General features: G+C 35.3%; 1 protein-coding gene across 2 annotated transcripts in view; it reads right to left on the reverse strand.

The window, feature by feature from the left end:
* MYOM2 (myomesin 2) overlaps nucleotides 1–23,212 on the reverse strand; it is a 77,861-nt gene that overhangs the window by 7,422 nt on the left and 47,227 nt on the right. For both annotated transcript variants that reach the window (XM_027641018.1, XM_027641019.1), the window contains exons 21-32: nucleotides 19,320–19,498; nucleotides 19,036–19,150; nucleotides 18,286–18,442; nucleotides 18,078–18,184; nucleotides 16,181–16,225; nucleotides 15,580–15,716; nucleotides 10,504–10,648; nucleotides 10,338–10,397; nucleotides 8,811–8,878; nucleotides 4,936–5,049; nucleotides 3,512–3,599; nucleotides 442–480 (exon numbers count right to left, since the gene is read on the reverse strand). In XM_027641018.1, the coding sequence (XP_027496819.1) occupies nucleotides 442–480; nucleotides 3,512–3,599; nucleotides 4,936–5,049; nucleotides 8,811–8,878; nucleotides 10,338–10,397; nucleotides 10,504–10,648; nucleotides 15,580–15,716; nucleotides 16,181–16,225; nucleotides 18,078–18,184; nucleotides 18,286–18,442; nucleotides 19,036–19,150; nucleotides 19,320–19,498 (1,254 nt within the window). The remainder of the gene's footprint in view (nucleotides 1–441; nucleotides 481–3,511; nucleotides 3,600–4,935; nucleotides 5,050–8,810; nucleotides 8,879–10,337; nucleotides 10,398–10,503; nucleotides 10,649–15,579; nucleotides 15,717–16,180; nucleotides 16,226–18,077; nucleotides 18,185–18,285; nucleotides 18,443–19,035; nucleotides 19,151–19,319; nucleotides 19,499–23,212) is intronic.

Raw genomic sequence — 23,212 nt, forward strand, 5'->3', positions numbered from 1 at the left:
TAGCAAGACACATTGTGAAATAATAATAAACTAGTCATATAATTGTGTAGTGTGATGATTTTAACTGCATAAAAATTTTATACTTGTGCAAACCCCGTTCTTTCAGTAAAATGACTTCCAGCTTCTCACTGGGAACACGATCAGTCTCATTCTCTCTACATTAAGGTTAACTTACTAATGGGAATTAGGTAGAAAATTATTGCTACGACACTTTCACAGTATCTAAACCAAACAAGTCAGGTGGAATAATACTTTGTTCCCTTTTAATAGTGTCCATTAGCAAGGTCAACTGCCTATTCAGAAACTTAATAGCATGTCCTTAATAATATAACCATCATGAGTCTCACAGATTTACTACTTAAAATAAAAATATTCTGCCTCTGCCTCAGATGACTTCAACACAAAAAGCCTACATGAAAATTCAAGGCAGCATTTACTTACCACTGGCTTCGCTCAATGCCAGAATTATATCATCATAAACTACAGAGAGGAAAAAAAAAAAGAAGAAAATATATCATCAAATTCAATCAGAATATAGCCTGGTTATGTTCGGTATAATTAAAGCAATATGGGAAATCTTCATATCCTTAAGCAAAGAAAACCATTAAAATTGCAACAGGTGTACAGGACAAATTGGAAACTGTCTGTGTACAGCATGTAAATTCTGTGCTGTGTCACTCAGTATCTCTGCCTTTTGTAGAGTCAACTGTCTGCTGCCAAATCTTTGTCTCTGTACCCCTTAGGCCAGGAAAAAAAGAGTCATTAAAACTGAGTAGTTCACACTGAAAAAAAAATTGCGGGGGAAAAATGAATTATCACATTCTAGGTGAAACAGGTTCCACCTGCTCCCTTTATGATGGCATTTGACAAATGTAAAGTCTTTAACAACAGGTGAAATACACTAGGCATCATATCAAGCTTTCAAAATATCACAGAGCTGACAGGTGTGCAGGAGAGAACCCTGGAGACAAGTGCAGAAAAGTGGGGAACTCTTTCATAGCAGAGGAATCACATTCAGTGACAGTATGTAAGATGGAAAGAAAGAGAAAGACAGACCATAATCTGAAGAATGTATAGTCAAGACTGAAGAACGCATACTCTAGGCTGAGGAATTTTTATGAATAAGGAAGATAAAGAAACGCATGGAGTTCAGAAAATACTACTTATATATTTGTTCTATAGTGATCTGTATATACACATTTTTGTCTGTGTTAAAATAAATCATGATTTAGTTCCATAACTCTTTGCAATCTCCAGTGTGCTTCTACTGACACATTGACATGAGGACATGAATTTCATACTACATACACATTACATTATGGGTGACTGAGAAGGTAGGGTTATGCTAACCGTACTGTTTAAATTAGATTTGGGTTTTTTTCTGAAAGAATTAATTACATCAATTAGATTAAAGAGCAAAGAATTTATGCAGAGGAAAAATACCTAGGAGATTATCAACTGATAATACAGCATTCTGTGGCAAAAAACACCTTAATAATTCAGCCTGATATTCATCTTTTATTTCAGGTAGTTCCTCGATCTGCTGAAAAAGAACGTTAAGATCTTTGGCAAACTGAGTTAATTTTTTAACATTTCTTTCTTCTTCTATTGGGAGCCAAAAAATATATTCATTATTTAGGTCAAATGCCAACATGCAGATGGGATGAATCCGGGTTCACTTAGGCCTAGTTGTTGGGATCTAAGCAAAGAAGTCTAGGCAAGGTCTTCCTACCAAAGTCAAGTAAAATTCACACATGCTGGCAACAGATCAGTCTTCGCTATAGACTCAGAATCACTGAATATTCTGAGTTGGAAGGGACCCACAAATATCATCAAGTCCAAACCTTAAGTGAATGGCCCCTATAGGGATCAAACTCTCAACTTTGACATGCTCTATCCTACCGAGCTAATCTCCGGACCAAAGTAAACCAATCTTTTTTTACATTAAAAAAAATTAAATATATATAGAATTACAGTATATCAGTATGATGTCTGATATCATACAAAACCTTTTTTAAATGTCCATCATGGGTGCATTTTAGACTAGATTCTCTTACTCTTATTTGCATTTATCTTCACTTGAATGTCAGGGCACATTGAGCTTGAAGTTACCTGCCCCACACAATATGCAGTCTTCCCCATTCATGCTAAACTTCCCTGTTTATCCTTTCTGTTTCCACCATTTAGGAGACCCATTGTTTGCTTTTGCTGGCTGACATTTTCAAAGCCTCCTTGACCCGCAGAGGTCCAGGATATTGTGATACTGTGAATTCTCTAAATAGGCATTTCATTGCACATTTCCAAACAGCATAGTTTTCCCATACTTGAAGTATAGTCACTGGAAGCCCTGACCACATGATGGAGCCCTACTGTACCTTTTGCTTATTCCAGTGATCAGGATACACACACATGCACACACGAATCCATAGACTAAGGGAATGATATCTGTCTGTATATCAAAGGACAGGAAGGGAGAAATTGATTAATGAGAACACAATATGTAGTGTGGGACCGGAGCATGACATAAAAGGTATGGAATAATGGGTGGAAATTGTACTGGTTTTGGCTGGGATAGAGTTAATTTTCATCATAGGAGCTTGTACTGTGCTGTTTGGATTAGTAACTAAACCAGTGTTGATAACACAGGGATGTTTCAGCAATTGCTGAGCAGTGCTTGCACAGTGTGAAAGCCTTTTATTTCTTCTCCTCAGACTGCCTCACCAGGAGGAGGCTGGGGGTGCATAAGAACTCAGAAGGGGACACATCCAAGACAACTGACCCCGACTGATCCAAGGGACACTTCATACCATATGACATTAAATTCCATATATAAAGCTGGGGGAAGAAGAACAAAGTGGGGAACATTTGGAGTGATGCCATTTTTCTTCCCAAGTCACTGTTACATGTGATGGAGCCCAGCTTTAGTGACAATGCCTGAACGCCTGCCTGCCTATGGGAAGCAGTCCTTGTTTTGTTTGCCTGCATACACAGCTTTTGCTTTACTTATTAAACTGTCTTTAGCTCAACCCAGGAGTTCTCTCACTTTTCCCCTTCCATTTCTCTCCCCCATCTCACTGAAGGGGAGTGAGTGAGAGGCTGCATGGGGCAGAGCTGTCAGCTGACGTAAACCCACAAAACAGCTTTATGATTTTAGAATCAAAACCACTCTCAGTCCCCATTGACAGCCCCACATCAACATATTCAGCACTTTGTTGCCTTAGGTTTTTTTGTAGGTACTAGAGCTCAACAAATTTGAGAGAGCTATCGCACATAAAATAGAGTGTTTTTCTGATTAGAAAGATACTTCATCTCCTGCCTGTCAAAGTGCTAGAGATTAATCATTACAATGCCCAGTGTCACCCCTCCTAGACTGCTGATCTGCAGTTCAGGTCTCTGTAACATAAAAAGAGAAATTAAATGCAAAGAACACCAAAAAATATTTGTTAACATGGCATTTTCAAGGATAGGTCTTGAAAACATGTGGAGATCATTATAGTAAATTAAATATTACCTTTTCCTGACAATTCAAGAGAAGATACATCATGACCTCTATCATCTGATAGTGTTGCCTTATAAACTCCTTCATCTTTGCGAGACAGCTACAGGGAAAACACAAAATGTTTACTGACAAACTTGATAGTAGCACTAGATTTGCTCAGTCCTGCATAATTTTCTAAATAAAACAACACACATTTTACTGCCTTCTGGATAAATAATCTTAGAGAGATGAGATGGAAACCTGCTCATGCTTTTTTTATGTTGCCATATTTAGTTCTTAAACCTAAAACATATTCGGATTTCTTTTCAATTTCCTCAAGAAACCACGTTGGGTTTTTTGGTTCCAAAATGACAACCAGGTTTGATAATGGTCAGTAGAAATTACAAACACCATAGTAAAATGTAACAGAGCATGACTTCAACCCACACAAACTTCAAAAATGCAATTTTTCTTCTACCAAAATGAATACTTTTTTAAATTATGTAAACAATAACAACAGATCTATATCTTATAATTGTCCAAATATCAACTCATTCATGCTGCTTTCATTCAAGCAGCAACTGTAGTCAAATTATATCTATGCTAAGTAAATAATTAATTCATTATGCTTGGAGAGTTTTCATTCTAAAATCTACCACAGTGATACTGCATTAAAGGCAGTCAGGGGTTTTGATGTTTTTATTTTAGTTTATTGTAAAACCTGAAGGAAAATAGATAAACAGTTATATATTGGAGATTACTTAATTCTTGGATTTACAGAAATCCACAAGCAAGTAAACCATAGCACAAGTAACATATTGAATGACAAATAACAGGAGCAATCCAAGACAAGCAGAAACCACCCTCTCAAAAAAAAAGTTTACTCAAGAAAAATGAAGCCCCTGGAAAGTTAGTATCCTCTTGCAAGTGAAATGAAGGAAGGAAATTAGAAGAATATGAAGCCATTAAATAAAATTATTAAATCAATTAGATGGAAGGTACATTATGTTGAAAGCAAAAAATTTCAGTCTGCTGAGGTTTTGTCACTTGACAAAGACAGTGACTATGTAAGCTAAGGTTTAAGACAGGCTGTTTGCATAAAGATAAATTTTAAGAAGCAATATACTTCAAACTTATTCATTTCAGGTAATAAAACTGAAACACTGTCAAAAATGAGGTGCTTGAACAAATTGAAAAATTAAGGAGCAATAAGAAAGAACAAGATAGAGTTCACCTAAGGACTCTGAAGCAACTTAAGCATGAACTGTCTGAGCTGACAACAAAAATAGATATGTTTTACAAGCATTAGTTATTCACCAGCTAATTGAAAGGTAGCAAATATGAGGGCTTTTTAAACTGTTCACAGAACTCATGATAGCTGGTTTACTGCTTTGCCTGGCAAATCTATAATATGTCAAGCAGAAACTGTCATTTCTAATCAGTGGGAGATACTGTACCTTGGGAATACTGAGGTGACATTCTCCCTTCTGCAGGTCAGGGAGTTCCTCAACATCAACCCCAGAACCATCCTTATACCACTTGAAATCAGTCTCCTTCTTTATGTTTGCAACCTGTACAACAGAAAAGGTACGTAAGCCTGTCTGTGTCCTGAGGAAAGGTATCACACTGCAGGCAGTCACACAAGTACTTTCAATTTAGGAAGTCATTGTTTTATAACGCGTATCAAACAAAGCTAAGTAAAAAATTTCAACCAAGTCCTACTAAGTAAATCTTAGTCCTATGGTATTTCTTTACATCACAGTACACAGTTTACAGCTTCAGAGCCCTGTAAAATCCTTAAAGAAAATCCAGTCAACCTCTTCCCTTAAAAGGTTTTGCACCCTCGCTCTGTGGTTGTACTTCGTCTAGAGATAGCTGTGACAAGTATCTTTGAAATTAGATCTGTTGAACTCTCCTTTATCATTTTGTATTTGCCATGTGACTCCACAGAGCTGTAACACAGAACTTGGGCCCTATCTTAGATAGTCTTTGGCCAATTTGGAAATTTATCCCAGCTACCTAAGCAATGTCTCTCATGACTAAATCGCAGATAGCAACTGAAATTACTATTCCAAGAGTATCTGAGTCTTCAAAATTACAGGCTGCAGCAAGAATCCTTTTTTTTTTTTTTACTTACTACATTGTGTCCTATGGGACGTACAGAGATCCGAGGAATCCTACAAATTACAGTCTGCCCCACACAAAGGGGCTTAACAACATAGCACAAATGCCTGAAAGGCAGAATTTTGCTGTAGTAGCAGCAGCTCATCTAAACAATGCATAAATACACTACATCTATACCTCAAGTATTGTTCTAATTTTGAAATAAAAATTGTGTATTGGATAAGCCTAAAATATCACTGGATAAATTACCTCAAACTTTGAATTTAAAGAAGCTAAAAAAGCAGATCTTTTAGAAACCCTGGCAATATATATATTATTATTTTCCCTCACTTTCAAAAACACTGTGGTTTATTTGACATCACTATACCCATACCCTTCTAAAAATCACAAAGTGCACTGGCATTTTAATGTGTAGCCTGAATTCCCAGTCAGTGTGGCTTTGGTAGAAGGACAGAGATGGCAAGACATTTCTCAGTCCCCAGGCAGTTGCTTTAAAAAGGCTCCTTAAAAAAAAAAAGTAAAAAACCGAACAAATGGATAGAGGGCAGCCCAGAAGTTAATATAGATCTGCAGTAGTTTTCAACTGGTTTGCTTGGAGGGAAAAACATGTACCAGGCTCCAACCCTTTCACATTAGAGAAGTCATTCCATAGATGAACAGCTCCATGAAAGTGACTCTTAAGAGTCACTCTTAGAGTCTTAGAGGTGACTAAATAGGAGGGTCTCCTATACTGATTCCTAGACATCTCTATGAAACATGCTCAAATTAATCACGTCTATTGCTGCTTAATTACCACTGTGGTTGCTATGGATCTCTGACAGAGTATTTGAGATCACAACCTGGCCCAAAGCAATGACTTGCCTGAGAAAAGTGAGCAGCATTTCACATTTACCAGTGACTACAAAGTGTTCCTGTAGTCCTATGACATGAGTGGCAATTTTATTTGAACAAAACCTGAAGGAACAAGCCTTTAATGTTTTTCAACAATTTTTCATCAAAGACTGTTAGCACTCAATCTGACAATAAATAGACTGAGTTTTAGACACATGCAACTTGCAGTACTGTTGTTACTTCGTGTTGACATTACTATGAAAAGTTATTTTTTCTCTGTTTAGCCACACACCAAAACTCTTGCTTTTAAGAGACACAGTACAAATAAGGGTCAAAGTTATGCAAGAGCAGGTACTAAATGTTCTGAAATTTAGAATTACTAGAAGAAAACTGACAGTAGTTGCTGTCATATGAAGAAAAAGTAAAGATAAAGTAAAAAGCAAAAAGCAAACACCATTAATTTGTCATTCAAATGGACAATCATGTCCCACTGGCACTGAGGGACTTACAATACCAAGAACATGATCATCCATCCCAGCTAATTTGGAATTAAATACTAAGTCAATTAAAAGTCAATCAGGTCCAATCACATAGAAAATAAGTGGGATGTGAGGTAACATTTGATATACTCTTTTATAACACAATCCACATTTATTCATTGTTATTGTTATAGGCCTGGATCATTCAGTTAGTCCCCTGCCCTACGCAAGCTTCCAGTTGACATGGTTTCCTAACTGCCCTATGTCATGCCTTTAAGAAAGCTAAGGCAAAATGCCCTCTCTTACAGGTACTTTCTTCACATTATCTCAGGCCCTTACAAGAGGTAGAAACACCCTTGACAATAGCTTTTGCAGAGGAGTACTAAACAGAGTCTGGAAGACACCTGGGCCAAGTGCTGTGATATGGCTTGGGGAGGCAGAGATGGTTCCTTAATTGTTTTTATTACCACAGAAATAGCCCAGCATGGCCACACATCAAACTTTTATATCAGGTATCTGAAGTTTGAAGGACAAATCCATGCTTTGCTGTTCAAACTCTTCCTGTGTACAAATATCAGTTAAACAGCCATAAACAACAGTATCATGTGAACCTAATGGCCAGTCACATACTAACAGTAACAAACATTATAAGGTCAACAGCATAGTTAAAGTGATGAGTGTGCAAACATCCCATATCCTAGATTTAATTTACATAAAATGTTCTGACCTTGTGAAGAAAAAGCACACTGGTGAAAAGCAAATAATCAGATGCTCAGCCTTTCCCAGCTTCAGTGGTATAAACAGGCTCAATAGTCAATGAAATGAAGGACAATTTCAGATTAATTTGTAGAGAATTAACACTAGTATAACTGGTTCAGCAACATTTAATTCCCCATGCAAATGAAAGGATAAGCAGGGTTCATGCCTGAGGCAAATGCATGTGGAGATTACAAAGTACTCCAGCTATGCAGCTCAGTACCAGCAAAGATATCATGTTAGCTAATGAGTGTTGAGCCCTAAAATGTGGACACACAGAATGGCAGCTTCACCTCTCCGGTCAGTTCTGATGGGAATAACTTGAGGTTAAAGGTCTCCTAATTAGTGAGCAGAAAAAAAATCCCACAAATGTGCATGTAAATTGCTCATAATAAATGATTCAAGTAAGTCTAATTAAAAGTCAGAAGTTATTCAAAAGAAGAGGAGAAAATTAATATAAAAGAGTCCATATTACAGGAAAAGAGAATGAAGAAGAATTTGATGCCTGTTGAATTCAATTAACTTAGTTATTCAGACCTCTAATTAGTCACAATAGAAGAGCAAAAAAACCGAAAATATATCAGTTCAGAAAGGCATATAAAGGTGTTTATAGCAAAAGTTATGTTGAGTTCAATACACATTATCGTTATTTAAGATTCAAAAGTCATTAGCCAAATATAATAAAAAATCATGCTTTATAATTTTAATTCTAGAAGCCTTTGTTGCATATTTGGTTACAGTTGATTAAATAACAGATGCTTTGTTAGAGAAACCTCTAAATCAGAAAATGGTAATAAAAGATTTTGATCTGGCTTTTCATGGCTATTTTTTGAGGAAGGAAGAAGGACCAATAAAGGATACGTATTTTGTGTAAATTATTTTTATGGTTCACAATTATTATTAAGAATTGGATCACCTAATAATACATTTAGAAATGTCCTATTTTTTTTATTTGTTTGTTTAATGAACACTTGCTGAAGAATAGTCAGTCAGAAATTTTCATTTTAAAAATTTCTAAATAATTAAAAAAGTTTTCCTAGGAAACTTCTAATTTAAAAAATATCTAAATCTTTCCTCACATTTTCCTACTTCATTTTTTAATCAACATATTCTAACAAATAATTTCAAGTATACTTCCTTACCTTACAAGAAAGTAAAACTTCACATTCCTCTGTAACCTCCCAATACAAAAACTCTGAGAAGTGAGGACCTAAGAAACAAAATTGTTTTAAAGCAATGTTATAGAATGAAGAGTATCAGAGAGATCTGGTGAAAGGAAGAAAAATTATGACAATTATAATATCCTTACACCAGAAAAAGAGCAAATTCCTGAACTACTCATGCACTTGAAGGAAAATCCTGCAGTAAGTTTTTATCATACTGACCCAGGTGTCTACACTACAGCTTAGAAAGCTGAGTCTCATCTCTCTTTGTATGTCATATAGTATTCCAAAATGTAAAATGGTGAGTGAGACAAGTTAGTTTACTAGATATGTTTGTTCCAAATTGCCAACTAGGTAAAGAAACAAAGTGGCTACAAACAAGTGTACAATTTACCTAATGCAAAAGCAACTGGAGATTAAACAAAAGTATCCAAACACACTATTAAATGCTCAAAGCAAAAATCCCATGCCAGATGTTATTTTTTCAAATAACATACAGTTTAAAAATGTATTATATATTACAAGCAAAACAGGAAATATTCCTTTTCCCCACTAAGGTTCTAATCCTGCAAAGAAATACATCCTGATGAAAATTTGCTGACATTCATATCCTTTTTTGAAGTTGTTGTGCTTACTCATCTCAGTAAATGTCAATGTTTTAATGTCTGCAGGATCAAGGCCCATAATTGTAATATCCAGATCTGGGAAGTAGCAAAGTCTCCAACTCTCACTTAAATCATTGAAAACTGAAAGATCTTGTGAGTTTTTGCTGCAAGTGGTATAATTTCTTTCCTAAATCAATTTCAAACAATCCTCAAAAAAAAATTACATTGGTTCCATAGAAAATCTTACTTAAGTTATTTAGAATAAATGTTTTTAATTTTCATTGTTACTTTCATCCTAATAGCCATTTGCTTACAAGTGAAAATTACAAACCAGAGCTCAATTTTTTAAGGATTTCACAGTGATAGAATCCTGAATTAGGTATCCAATAGTAATTCTTTCATTCAACTGCAAACTATATCGATAACAAGTATATAACAAACCCTACAATTGAATAACAACTATGCAACCAATATATATTTAATTCCTGGAATTTTGCCTGGACAGAAACTACATGGTCAAGTTTTTAATCTTCCTCTGTGGTACTACTTTTCTTGGCTGTCTACTCTTATGTCAATTGTATTGAACAGATAATTTGTATGCTTAAAACTAAAGGTGATTAAATGTTTGGTTGGATCAGAGCCTACAGTAGGTACACTTCTCATTAATATTGAGCAAAGATAACCTCTTTTGAAGGCTCCCACTCTATTTCTCTACTTAGTTAAGGTTCTGTCACAAATTGACAATACTGGAAAATAAGATCCACTAAGGGTTCAAGCATCTTCTTAAATTGTACAATGTACTCACCTAATGAAGAATGGAAGCTGTAAGCACTTATTACTCACCAGAGATTAATCATTAGCTGCAAACTGGCCCTAGAGTCACCAATCTACTCTGTCTTACCTTGTTTTCTGAGAAATTCCTTTCGCTGGAGCTCAGACTCAGCCAGTACTGCCTTGAATGCTAAATTTTAGAAGAGGTGAATGAAAAATAAATGAGTCACAAAATTACTCAAAGAATATTTGAAGTTCGCTTCTTCATCAAAGTTTTAATGTTTCAGTGAACGTACCGTCTCCAATGAGAACTAATGAGGACTGGTTCTTGGCCTTTCCATCTTGAATCTGTACTGTGTAGGTACCTTCATTGTCAATTGTAAATTTTTCCATCGTCATTTCTATAATGCCATTTGAACGGTCACAATTTATTTTATGCCTCTGAAATAAACAAATAATAACTTTTTAGTACAGTGTAAATTACTTATGATCCCCATCGAATTAATTATGTTTCATCTTCCTGCCTCCACACTCAAGTTTTTTTGTGTCCTTTTAATTGTAAACTGTGGAAACAGGGGTGTGCTTGTATTTACTGTTGTACAACAAGATCCCAGTGGTAACACAAATCTCTGTGTGCAGCTGCATTTCGAATCCTGGAGTCATCATAATACAGCTGGTTCGGATTTGAAAACAATAGTTTATGGCACTATGCATATTTGAAGAAGAACCTACACAGCCAGCCTTTAGCTGCATTACAGCTTCCAGTTCAACAAGGGGATTTGCTAGGCTGAAGCACTATTCCTAACAGAGTCCAGAAATAACTGGAAATATTATGTTTGTAGACACAAATGTGGATCTTCAAATAAATCCACCACAACAAATCCAAAAATTCATTACTACTAAATATCCAAGACATACATAGGGCTCAATAGGGGATCTTATTTTCTCACTAAAAAAAAAATGTTATTTAGGAAGAGTACAACAATTTTCTCATTTAAAGTTAGGTATGATTTTCAAAGAACAATAAAGTGAAAGACCATGAGAAAAGTAACTAGAGCAAAACCAATAAAGCTTTTGGGAACCAAAAAGGGTGAACCAAGTCCAGTAAAAGAGTGGTAGAATTCCATCAGAACATATAGCTACCCACTAAACTGTTTGCAGAATACTCAAAATACCAAATATTGACTTGAATTCAAAATTAAATGCACTTTTCATTGTTTGTGTCCTTTATGTGTTTGCTTTCTATTAAATATTCCAGAAAGATAAATTATTGGCAGACATCACCAAGAAACAAAAAATTGCAAGCAAATATTGGACAATCCTTGCAAAATACATGTTTTAAATTTGCAGGTACTGTTTTAGATATAGGCACTTTTTACTAAGTAATATTCTCTTTTATTCAGTGACTTCCAACCATGAGGATTGTGTCCCCCACTACCAGTGATGTTTTATGAATCTCAACTAACAATCTTCTAAAGCTAAGTGAGAATAACCCACAGAAGTTACTTGGTGAATACATTTAGGTAACCAGTGTGGCCAAGGATATTACACACCAACTTCCATTTGTGATGGCACAAAGCCGTAAATGTCACCATCTAGATGGAGTTATATGCAGTGAATTATTATAGACCCCGTTAGTGATAAATTTATTATAGATACTGTTAAAAGGAGACATGATGCCTTATAAATAGAATATTTTTATTGACCTGTTTATTGGATTCCAAATGTAAAAAATGGTACTAAAGCCACAGATAGATAAAGTTTAGGGAAGGAGAAGAAAGAAGAAAGGCGAAAAAAACCACTCGTAAAAATGTCACTTATTAAACTCTCTAGGACCTTCCTTAAGTGGAAGAACTTCTAAGTCCCGATACAAAAATAGTAGGAATGACACCACAGATATATCTGCTTTTGGTTTGAGTGACACATCTTGGCCAGCCTCAAAAACAGGTTCACTGTTGTATGGATAACAAGTCTGGAAGAACAGCATAGACATAGTCAAGATATTTAGCATTCAGTACCAGTATTCTCAAATATACAAATCTTCTAAATCTTAGTGAGGTAACTGAAGGATGAAGATAAGTATATGGAATTAACAAAACAGTAGTCAACAGATAGATCGGGATAATAATTTATTAAATAAATGGCTTAAAAGGAAAAAACGGAGGTATAATATTTATAAAAAATAACAGGGAGAAATGTTCATGTAATTTGGATACGCTATTTCCCATACATAGTGTAAAGGAAAATATCAAAGAATAAGACAAGATAGAATTAATCAGGAAATTAAGTACAAAATCTACTTATGTAAGAGTTCATCTTTAAGAGTTAATGAGATAGGCCAGGTAGGTTAAAAAGAGCATTTATAAACTTACCCAAACTATCAAAAAATGCAAATTAAAATTCCGGCTTACAATCTCTTGCCCACAGAGGTCAAGGACTTCACTGGCATTTACTTCATGAGATCTCAGGGCAAATGTTAAATTTAAATTTGCCAGCAGTAGAAGGGGGGGGGGAGGGAAACAAGATGCATGTTTTACTCTGATCCTTTATAAAGCTTCTTTTTCTTTTTTTTTACTCTCTTATTTTTGGATAAAGGAAACAAAATATTAAAATATTTAAAAGACAGGTGAGTAAATGGGGTTCAGTTCATTCTGGTTTCAGCTTATTTTGAAATCTTAGCAAAAACGTTCCCTTTTAGGACCTAGCAGGAAAAATTCATCACTTCAGCCAATGCCAAGAATCAGGCCACAATTCACCAGCATAATGGTCTATTGAACATGTTCAGTGACTGTAGCCCAGTCTCCAGACAGGTTTTAGAGTGCAATTAGGCTTCTAACTATTGCCATTATGCAGCAAGATGAAGTTCAATGATTTTATGGGCACCATAAATATTAGACTTTTATGCGACTTTCCACAAAAATATCATCAGTCTCCAAACGTAAATGTCACCTGTGGGTTACTAATTAAAGAGGTGAAATAATGCAGCTTCACTTCAAGGCTCTCTGATGTCAACACTTCCAAAACATATGCAAACTAAAAATAGCTCATTCTGTTCCACAAACATTGCCAAGACAAAGTATTGTCATTTCAATACATCCTAGGCACTAATATTCAGGGGTTTAGTGCTATATTTTATTACTTCTTAAAGCAAGAAGAACAGAGAAGTATTTTACTCAGAAATACTTCTTCTTCCACTTGTCAATATGTAATTAAAGTAAATGTTCTTTGCTTTTCTATGGTATAAAAATGCTGATAAGCGTCTCTGACCCAAACCAGGAATTGCATTCTCAGGAATAAATTGAATCTTTCAAACAGCTGCACTGGAGATGGATTCCCCCCAGGAATATGTATTCCCACTGCTGTGTTTTATGACCTGTAGATGAACCATGCTCCTACCCTGCAAAGGCATGACCTTGTTTGCTTCTCAGCCCAATTTGAGAGCTTGTTTGTGCCCATTTGTATGAAAGGTCTTCCTAGAGCTAGAAAAATGCAAGATGGTGGCCTGCCCTTTCTTCTCCATAGCTCTAATGCCCATTCAGTTTCTAAGCCAAAATTAAAAAAAAAAAAAAAAAAATAGAAAGTGATACCATATAAAAGTTTTAAGTTTATGAACATTCCTTCATTGTCAAGTGCCTCCCACATTATATGTAAAACTAGTAACGTGAGCCTCAGAGAGTCTCTGGGACTGATGTCTTGCTGGTGTGGAGTCCAAAGCTGTACTTGAAGCAGCCTTTTTCTTGAGCTATTTTTCTAAAATATTTGTGCTCTGTGTTTAAATTCTCCTCTCTTTGACTGTTGGTCATCTAGTTACCCAAAATAAACACAGATTTCTGAGAGTTAAACCTTGCTCTTTTTTTCTGGTATGAGTAGGCTCACTGTGCAACAGGAATTCTATACTGAAAAAAAGATTCAAGTTAAATATTGACATTCTTTTCAGGTATTATCACATCTTAATAACATGGTAATAAGCAACTATAATATCCAGGAGACTACTGGCCTATCAGCCTGACCTCGGTGCTAGGGAAGGTTAAGAAGCAAATCATCTTGTAAACCATCATGCAATACGCATGGGACAACCAGGAGATCAGGCGCAGCCAGCATGGCCTTGTGTAAGACAGGTCCTGTTTGACTGACCTGATCTTCTATGACAAGGTGATCCACTTATTGGATGCGGAAAAGGCTGTTGTTGTTTACCTGGAATTAAGTAAAGCCCTTGACACTGTTTCCCACAGCATTCTCCTGGAGAAACTGGCTGCTCATTGCTTGGATGGGTGCACTGATTCCTGGCTGAATGCCTGGGCCCAGAGTGGTGGTGAATGAGGTTACATCCGGCTGGTGGCCAGTCACAAGTGGTGTTCCTCAGGGTTCAATACTGGGGCCAGTCCTGTTTAATGTCTTTATCAATGATCTGGATGAGGGGATCAAGTTGGGAATGCTGACCTGCTGTAGGGTAGGAAGGCTCTGCAGAGGGATCTGGACAAGCTGAATAGGTGGGTCGAGGCCAAAGGTATGAGGTTCAACAAGGCCAAATGCCAATCCTACACTTGGGTCACAACAACCCCATGGAGTGTTGGGAGAAGGCTGGGAGAAGAGTGGCTGGAAATCTGCCTAGTGGAAAAGGAGCAGGGGATGCTGCTGGTTAACAGCTGCTGAACATGAGCCAGCAGTGTGCCCAGGTGGTCAGGAAGCCCAAAGGCATCCTGGCCTGTAACAGAAATAGTGTGACCAGCAGGACCAAGGCAGTTTCATCCCACTGTACTTAGCACTGGTGAGGCCACACCTCTAATCCTGGGTTCAGTTTCAGGCCCCTCACTACAAGAAAGACATTGAGTGCTGGAACACATCTAGAGAAGTTCAACAGAGCTGGTGAAGGGTATGCAGCACAAGTCTTATGAGGAATGGCTGAAGGAGCTGAATTTGTTTAATTTGGAGAAAAGGAGACTCAGGGAAGACCTAATCACTCTCTACAACTACCTGAAAGGAGATTGTAGTGAGGTGGAGGTCGTTCTTTCCTCCCAAATAACAAGCAATAGGACAAGAGAAAATGGCTTCAAGTTGCACCGGGAGAGTTTAGATTGGATATTAGGAAAATTTCCTTCATTGCAAAGGTTGTCAAGCATTGGAAAAGCTGTCCAGGATAGGGGTTGAGTTACCATCCCTGGAGACATTTCAAAGACATGTAGATGTGGCACTTAAGGACATGGTTTAGTGCCAGACTTGACAGTGTTAGGTTCACTGTTGGTATCCATGATCTTAAAGGTCTTTTCCAACTTAAATGAGTCTATGATTCTATGATAACAATAGAATACCTATTATTGCATAAAGGTTTATTAAACGAAATCACTTATACATAATACTCAATATGTACTTACATCACTGTTTTCAACTTCTTTATCATTAATAACAAATCTGAAGGTAGAATCTGGAGATAAGCTTTCAGCCTGAATCCAGAAACGAACTTCTCCTTTCTCGAGAACCTCATAGGCTAATTCTGATTTCAGAGGTATTGCTACAGAAAGAAAAGGATCAAAAGTCAATAACACATGAAACCCTGTGAGAAATGCAAATACTGTAGTAAAATACTAGCAACTCCCTTTTATTTATGGATATCAAATAAATCTTATACAGGGAAAGGCCTCTAATGCAGTCTTTGGCTAATTTTTAAATTAATTTCTTAAGAGAGAAAAGAATTTACAGCTTACACATTGTGTAAGAATTTGTCTAGGAACAACCTATAGTCTATTGTCAAAGTTAAACTTCAAAGACATTTAGGAATTATGATTTTATTCAATGTCAACTAATATTCCTCTAAACAAACTGAAAGATAAGGAAGTAAGTTGTTTCATGAAAAATGAAGCTGCCATGAAAAATGCAATTGCCATTATCTCAGGAAAAATATTTTTGGAACTCCAGTCATTAGTATGTTATTATATTTCTTCTAGAATACCACACAGATTCAGATCTTCAACTTACTTGGATTCTTTATTTCATAGCTTAATGCCATCAAATGTTCAAGCTCTGAAAATAAGAAAAATATTCATGTTTTAATTTATTCTGAAAAACCTGAAGTGTGTCAAATCCACAAAATGCAGTCAAATGAGTGTCAAGGAAGGCACATATCAACATAAGCAAAGTGTTCTCCTTAATATGTGAAATACCTCATTCTCTTCAGAAAATGATGACTAAAAAATAAAATTTAGAAGACTTAAAATTCTCTTACATGGATTTAGCAAGTCTTCCTATTCCATGCATTTTCAGGCATACTTTCTTATGCAAGAAAATTTAACAAGAGCCAAAACCTACTTTAAACTTAAAAAACAGTAATATAAAAGAAAGATGGAAAACAATAGCTTCTAAGTAGTGTATGAGGTTCCTTTATCTGCTAACTTCCTTTCTCATACTGTCCCTGATAAGTTTGTTTTACTGTTTTACACAAGATTGAATTCAGGATAGTCTGAAAACAGTACAGAAAGTTCTGTTTGATGCACTAGATCCTCAGGAAGGCTATGTGAGAATCCAGAAATCACTTTGTCAGATTTTCATACTAATCCTATTTATCATATTAGTTACCAATAAAGATTTGGAAAACTAATATTACTGCCAATTCCAAATTTACAGATAATGTAAAGACCAGAGAAAGTTAACAAGGATTTATGACATAGTCAAGGATCTATCAAAATTATAGGAGAATTTATAGCATTTTAGGGAGCAAACGAACAGTAGTATAATAGGTTTCAGTATTAAGATGCAAAATCTGAAACTTGTGCAGGGATCCAGTACAAACAAAATTGTAATTTGGAGTAAGAGATATGACCAAGTTAGACATAGGCTAAGTGGAGGATGGGAAACAGCTTCAGTGTTCTTAACAAAAAATTCTTCAAAGGTAGAACTGATGGTGACAAGATCTGTGAAGACATTTCAAGAGTGATGCTTCAAAACTAAGCAAGAGGGCAGTTCTCATGAGAAAATGCATTGGGAAATCAAAAATATTGCAAGTTTATCTTCCTTAGAAGAAGCAGATATTGGTAATGACTAAGAGTCCTCAGAAATCATCCAGGTCCTGGAGAACCTTTTGGTTTTGTTTTTTTTTTGCCTGCACATGGATTTATTCTCAACACCTACTTGGAAAGGGTGGTTTGACAAGTTTCTCATGGTAATAAAAGTCCTGCCTACTGTAAGACTCACACTTAGTCTCATCTCCTCTCCTTAGATGACTTAGAAAGATGGTAAGCAGAGGAATTTTCACGCTCAAGGAATGGGGCATAGCAATTACAGCCTGAGGACTGGGAAAGTACCACAGTAATTTTTATGCTGCGTAAAATAGCAAACTCTCCTCTTTGTTTTTTATGTTAGCACCTCTCAGTGACAAAACAAAGTCAGACTCAAGGAAATTCATTGCAACTCCAATGAAACAAAATAGCTAAAATGAAATAAAGTAAAACTAATATAAATTTAGGACAAATTATAATTTGACCCAATGTATTCAGATCTCATTAAAGTATCATTCTTTTTCTCACTAATTTCCTGCATCTCGGTTGTGTGAAACTGCATGTAGAGCCCCAAGCCCAACTGAAAGTGTAACAGACATTTACAAACATCATTATAATCCCAGAATAAAGAAAATAATTTTGATTTGGCATATTCTTTATATTAAAAAAATATATATTGCCTGAAGTTATCCCAGTTTTCATCATTATGATAATCAGAAAAATAAGTAATCTCATGAAGCCCGTTTTGCAGTCTTTTTTGTTTTTCCTTAACGTGTAAGAAAGAATGTGAGAGCTGTAGGTTTCTTTTTTTTTTCTTGGGCATTTTTTAGTGCACTTGACATGATACAATGAAGTAAGACTTCAGATTTTAAGGACCTTACCTTTCTCATCCATAACAAAGCTAGATGAAATCCCATCTGTGTCACTAACTGAGACAGAGTAAGTTCCCAAGTCTGATTTATCAGGATTTTTGAAGTACAGCTTAGAACTAAAATCGCCAAAAAAGAACATAATTAGTTGGATTCCACATGTTATTGAGCTTTTTAACATGACAAATTTCTAATAATTTGATAGTTTGGCATGACTTACTGATTTCCTTCTGTTTCAATCTTAAACTTATCAGAATCATCAATCTCTTCATAAGATTTACCCCATGCAAAATGAGATGCATCTGTAGCTTCTTTACACTCAAAAGCCAGGTAAATATTACCCTCCTCATCCACACCTGAATAGATTTCTTTTGTTCCTGCAAAATAGGAATCAACTCAGAGCCTAAGGCTGCACTTTTCTTTCAAGATGCAATTCATAAATTACTAAAGTCCATGCAAATTTTGTCCATCTTCTCTAACAGATACTGCTTTTATCAACAGGTTTTAAAGCAGGTTTATATCGCATTCTGACTCAGCAATATATACTATCAAGTTTCTTACTCTACACACAAAATAAAGAATGCTAAAACTAATAAATGCCTATTGATAAACATATCAATAAGATGTAAGTGAATATGAGAAGATATGAAAAATTTTAAAAAACCAAATGTATTACTACTCTTGAAACTTTAATAAATGCTTTGTTCATACTTTTTTTTTCAGTCACAGCAACCAGCACCTTTGTTAGAACAAAAACTAAAATAACTGATTATCAAATAATCTCTGTAGTAAGTAAAAATTCTTATCACTGTCTCTGTATCTACATGATTTTTTCTTTAAATTTTAAGGTTAAGAGCTTCTTAACTCCTGAAATACTTATCTGTGATAGAATATCAGATCAGATTGATTAAATTAAATTCTAAATATTTTAGCATTTTAGAAGCAGAGGAGATTAAACAGTTCATTTTACCTGGCCGTGTCTCAACAAGCACTGGTTCAGATATCTCGGATGACTTGCCTATCCCAGCATCATTCACTGCACGAACTTTGAAAACGTAGGTATGACCCTCATGTAAATCAGTGACCTTGAACAAGATAAAGGGCGAAGACAATTTAAAAAACAATCCAAACTATTTTGTTTACTTATATGAAGATGTTAGCAGAAGCCAAAGTTCAAATATATATCTTTTCTCCACTCAATCAGAAGTTTTTAGAACTCAGTTTTGAATTAATAGTAAGTAATGAAAATGTTACCTTAAGATAGCGCTTTGAAGTAGGTTTTTCATTAGCAGTGATCCAGTCTTCTGCATCTACTTCCTTATAGTCCACTAAATACCCAGTTATAGGGCTTTTGCCTTCATAAACAGGAGCTTTCCACAGAAGAACCAGTGATGTATTTCTAACTTCACATATCATGAGATCATAGGCAGGACCTAAGATATTTGAAATATTGGAACTTCACTTGATATAATGAAGTTTTTCAAACTGTTCCTGTAAAGGTCAAAGTGTACCTCTTTAATTTTGAATGTGTTTACTTTCAAAAATCTCATCCTCTCCAATAAACCCTGGTACACGTGGTATTTAGGTCATTTTCCTCTCACGTCTGTATACAGCAATATCTGCTTTATATAGTGACTGACATTAGTATGCTTAGCTAGATCTCAGTAACTCTATTTTAAGGGAAAGTTAATCATGTGGAAGATCCATGCAGATTAAGATTTTCCAACAAGTAAGCAAGGCTTCTTGTCTATTATTTAATTCACCATCTCTACATCAAAGATACTTCACTGAGTCTGATTCAGGTTCATAATTTAACATGGGAATTTTATTTTTTTTGTTGCTATACATGAGCTTTGATCTTTCAGAGTAATCCAAAACCCAGTGGCACCAGGAGACTTTAGATCCTCATTCTAAAGTCTCAGGACTTTAGGCTTCTCATTCCATGATAGAAGATTTTTTTTATTATGAGCTAGATAGCTATAGCCAGGAGGAACTTCTCAAGATTATATCTGTTAGGAGAAAAATTTACACTAGAAACATCATGATGCTCTACAAATGAGAGTTTATACACTTACAGCTAGCAGGTTATGTTCTCCCTGCTATACTTTCTCTCTCCTTCACATAACTGTTCTATTGCCATTCAGTTTAACTTATAGTAATTGTTTTTTACTATACTCTTGAAATTTACTTATATCAGTAAAAAAATATCAAGAGTAAAGGCATAATCACGACAGTTTCCTACCGTGTTCAAAACAACCATGAGAGAATACTCATATTCGGCCAAATAACATAACTTGCTTCTTATCTTTAGATTTAGAGTAAGGAAAGCTGAAAGTGTTTGACACTTAGGGATTTTCTCTGTTTTCAAGGTATTACTTTTCCCTACAGCACATCTCACTATTTAAAATAAATTTAAAAAAATTAGAAAAGAAAAGAGTGGAAAAACCTTAAAAATAAATCTAACTGCCATTCCAGCCTACATGATGTTAACCAGTGATGAATGAACATAGATTTTGTAAAGGATGATATTCAGCAAATAAAAAGGAAAAAAGGAAAACATTAGGAAAGTGTTTCTCCAAAGTGGATAAACACATTTCAGAAAAGAAACATATTAAATGTTGCAGTCCTTATAAGGGTAAATACCATATTTCTCATGGAAAGACTGTGATTTTCAAGGAACCTAAAGCCTTCCCTCTGGGGTCTTTAAGAATCCCAAACTAAATGCCTGTATATACACAGATAATTAAAATTTCCTCTGTCAAATACACCTGCTAGAAATCTAGACAGTAGAAGGAAAACTGTAATGAAGTATGCTCTATTCTTAGGATTCTGAGACTCCAGATATTTCATTTTATTTAAAGTAATATAAAATAATCCATTAATTATCATTGCTAACTCACAGAAACTCACAGAGATATCTAAGACGAGTTCTGCAGAAGGATGAAATAATTATGAACTCTGGGCAAGGAATCCGTTACTTATGCTGGAAATCCTGCAAAGGGCTTTGGCCTTTCAAAGGAAATCTCCCTTCCATATTAAAAGGTGAAAGACTATTTCGTTGACACTGGGAGTATATTGCAGTCACATTATATTAGTCTTCAGCATCTTTTGTAAGTCAGGGAAGAGATTCAGGTTCTTTCTCGCAGTCTTAAATCTCAATTATTTCTTATCATTACTTCTAAGACATTGTTTTAAAATGTATTTTAAAAAGCTTGTGAAATATTATAAAAGCTTTGGAGATTTATTTTTGAGGGTAGAGGATGAGAACAATGCTGTTTGCTTTTGGTGGTTTTTTTTTAAGCAGGAGGAATCCAATACTGTCCGTTCATCTCATTTAATAATGAGAACAATGTAATCAGCCAAAGATTAAAAAGGTCAGATTGTTCATTATGAAAATGGAAATTTCACTCTCCTCATTTCCTGAAAGTGCCTTTTATTTGATTTCTTTCTCTATCATTTAAAATGAAGGATAATCTTCACTTGCTTACGCACTAGGAAATTTCACTAACGTTTTGAAAACACTGTAGAGAGTATAAATTACAGATCCTTTCTTTAAGAAATACAATTGTTCAACTGATGATGCATATATACGAAATATTACAAGATGATATGAAAATGTAATTAACAGAAAGTGAGTTAAGGTCAAGAGATTAAACATTTTGCTGTTGACAGCTTTGTCGTATCATTAAATCCATACAGTAAGATTTACGAACTCAGAAGAATTTAGCTATAAAATGTAGAGAATAACTCTCTGACAAACAATTTTGAAGAAAATAACCTGGGCATTAAAAAGAATTAAACTTGCAATTTAGCAAACCAACATAAATTTTATTTAAAGGGTAAATGGAAGTGGATATGTAAGCAGACAAATGAATTGTAGGAGGTGGAATTTCCATGCTCAGCATTAAAAAATTTCATTTGAAATAGTGTCTCCAGTTTTTGTGCTGCCATTCAAGAAATAAATGAACCAACTAGAAAAAGTTAGAAGAAGAGCAAAAAATTTGTTTATTTAGCAATAAAGAATACATACTCTATGGAGAAGGCTGCAGAAAGAAAGATTCAGGAATATTAGAGAAATGCATAAACTGTAAGCATAGTAATATTAGGAACAGATCTTGTCCAAAGAATCTGGACCTTTTCATGAGAAATCTTTAAGGGTGGATTAGACAAGCCTCTGTCAATGAGATAGGTATAGCTGACCTGCAAGTGGGCAAGCAGCTGATTTAGACATCATTTGAGAGTTTGTCCTCATAAACAATTCCATGACCTTACCGAATTTTTTTCTCGTTCCAGGTAAGAATTACATTTTATATATAGCAAAGAAAAGAAAACTGAAACTTCCCTGCCAACTTATGCCACCTCACTAATCATTTTGATAGTCTTACAAATCCAGATTTACAGGATGTGTGGGTTTTTAATTTACTGAGAAAATAACCGTGTGAACATTTAGGCACAGAACAGATGCTTGTAGGTGTCAAATAGCTCCTGATGACATAAACAGGTATTAGAATGGATCTTCAATTGCACACCAAAGCTCAATGTCATAAACAGAATTTGATATAACAATACAGAAGTATTTTACAGCATTTGGGGGAAAAAAAGGTAGAAATGTTTTGAAGTGGTAGCTGCCTGTGTTTTCATTATGGGTTGTACTTGTAATACACTTTTTTAAAGCAAATTAGTCCAGACATCAGGTCTAGACCAACACTCAGCAAATGTGTTGCTCGGCATGAGTGAGGGTGTTACAGTGTTATAAAATAAGGAGAATAGGCCTTCAAAAACCCTTTCATAGCTTATTTAAGCATTGCTGAGGTGGACTAATTCCTTAGATGTCTAACATGTAGGCACAATTTATATCCTTACATGAGGTAGATTACAGTTGAACTTCATTTTCATGGGGCTCCCAAATTTGCAATACTTAACATTGTAATTGACAGTCTTCAGTTCTATTCACACTGCTAAACTACAGACAACTTAAACACAGGTTTTGAGCACTAGCACACAGTCATGCCTACTGCATGTTTGTTAGCCATTTGTTCTAACACCTGGCTAATAATAATCTCTCAGGTAACACCTAGGTACAATCTAGGGCAAACATACGTATGTGGGCACACTAGTTGAGACTGGGAGACATTAGCTATGCTACT

The sequence above is a fragment of the Corapipo altera genome, unplaced genomic scaffold, assembly GCF_003945725.1.
Source record: "Corapipo altera isolate COAL_440 unplaced genomic scaffold, ASM394572v1 46, whole genome shotgun sequence".
NCBI lineage: Eukaryota > Metazoa > Chordata > Aves > Passeriformes > Pipridae > Corapipo > Corapipo altera.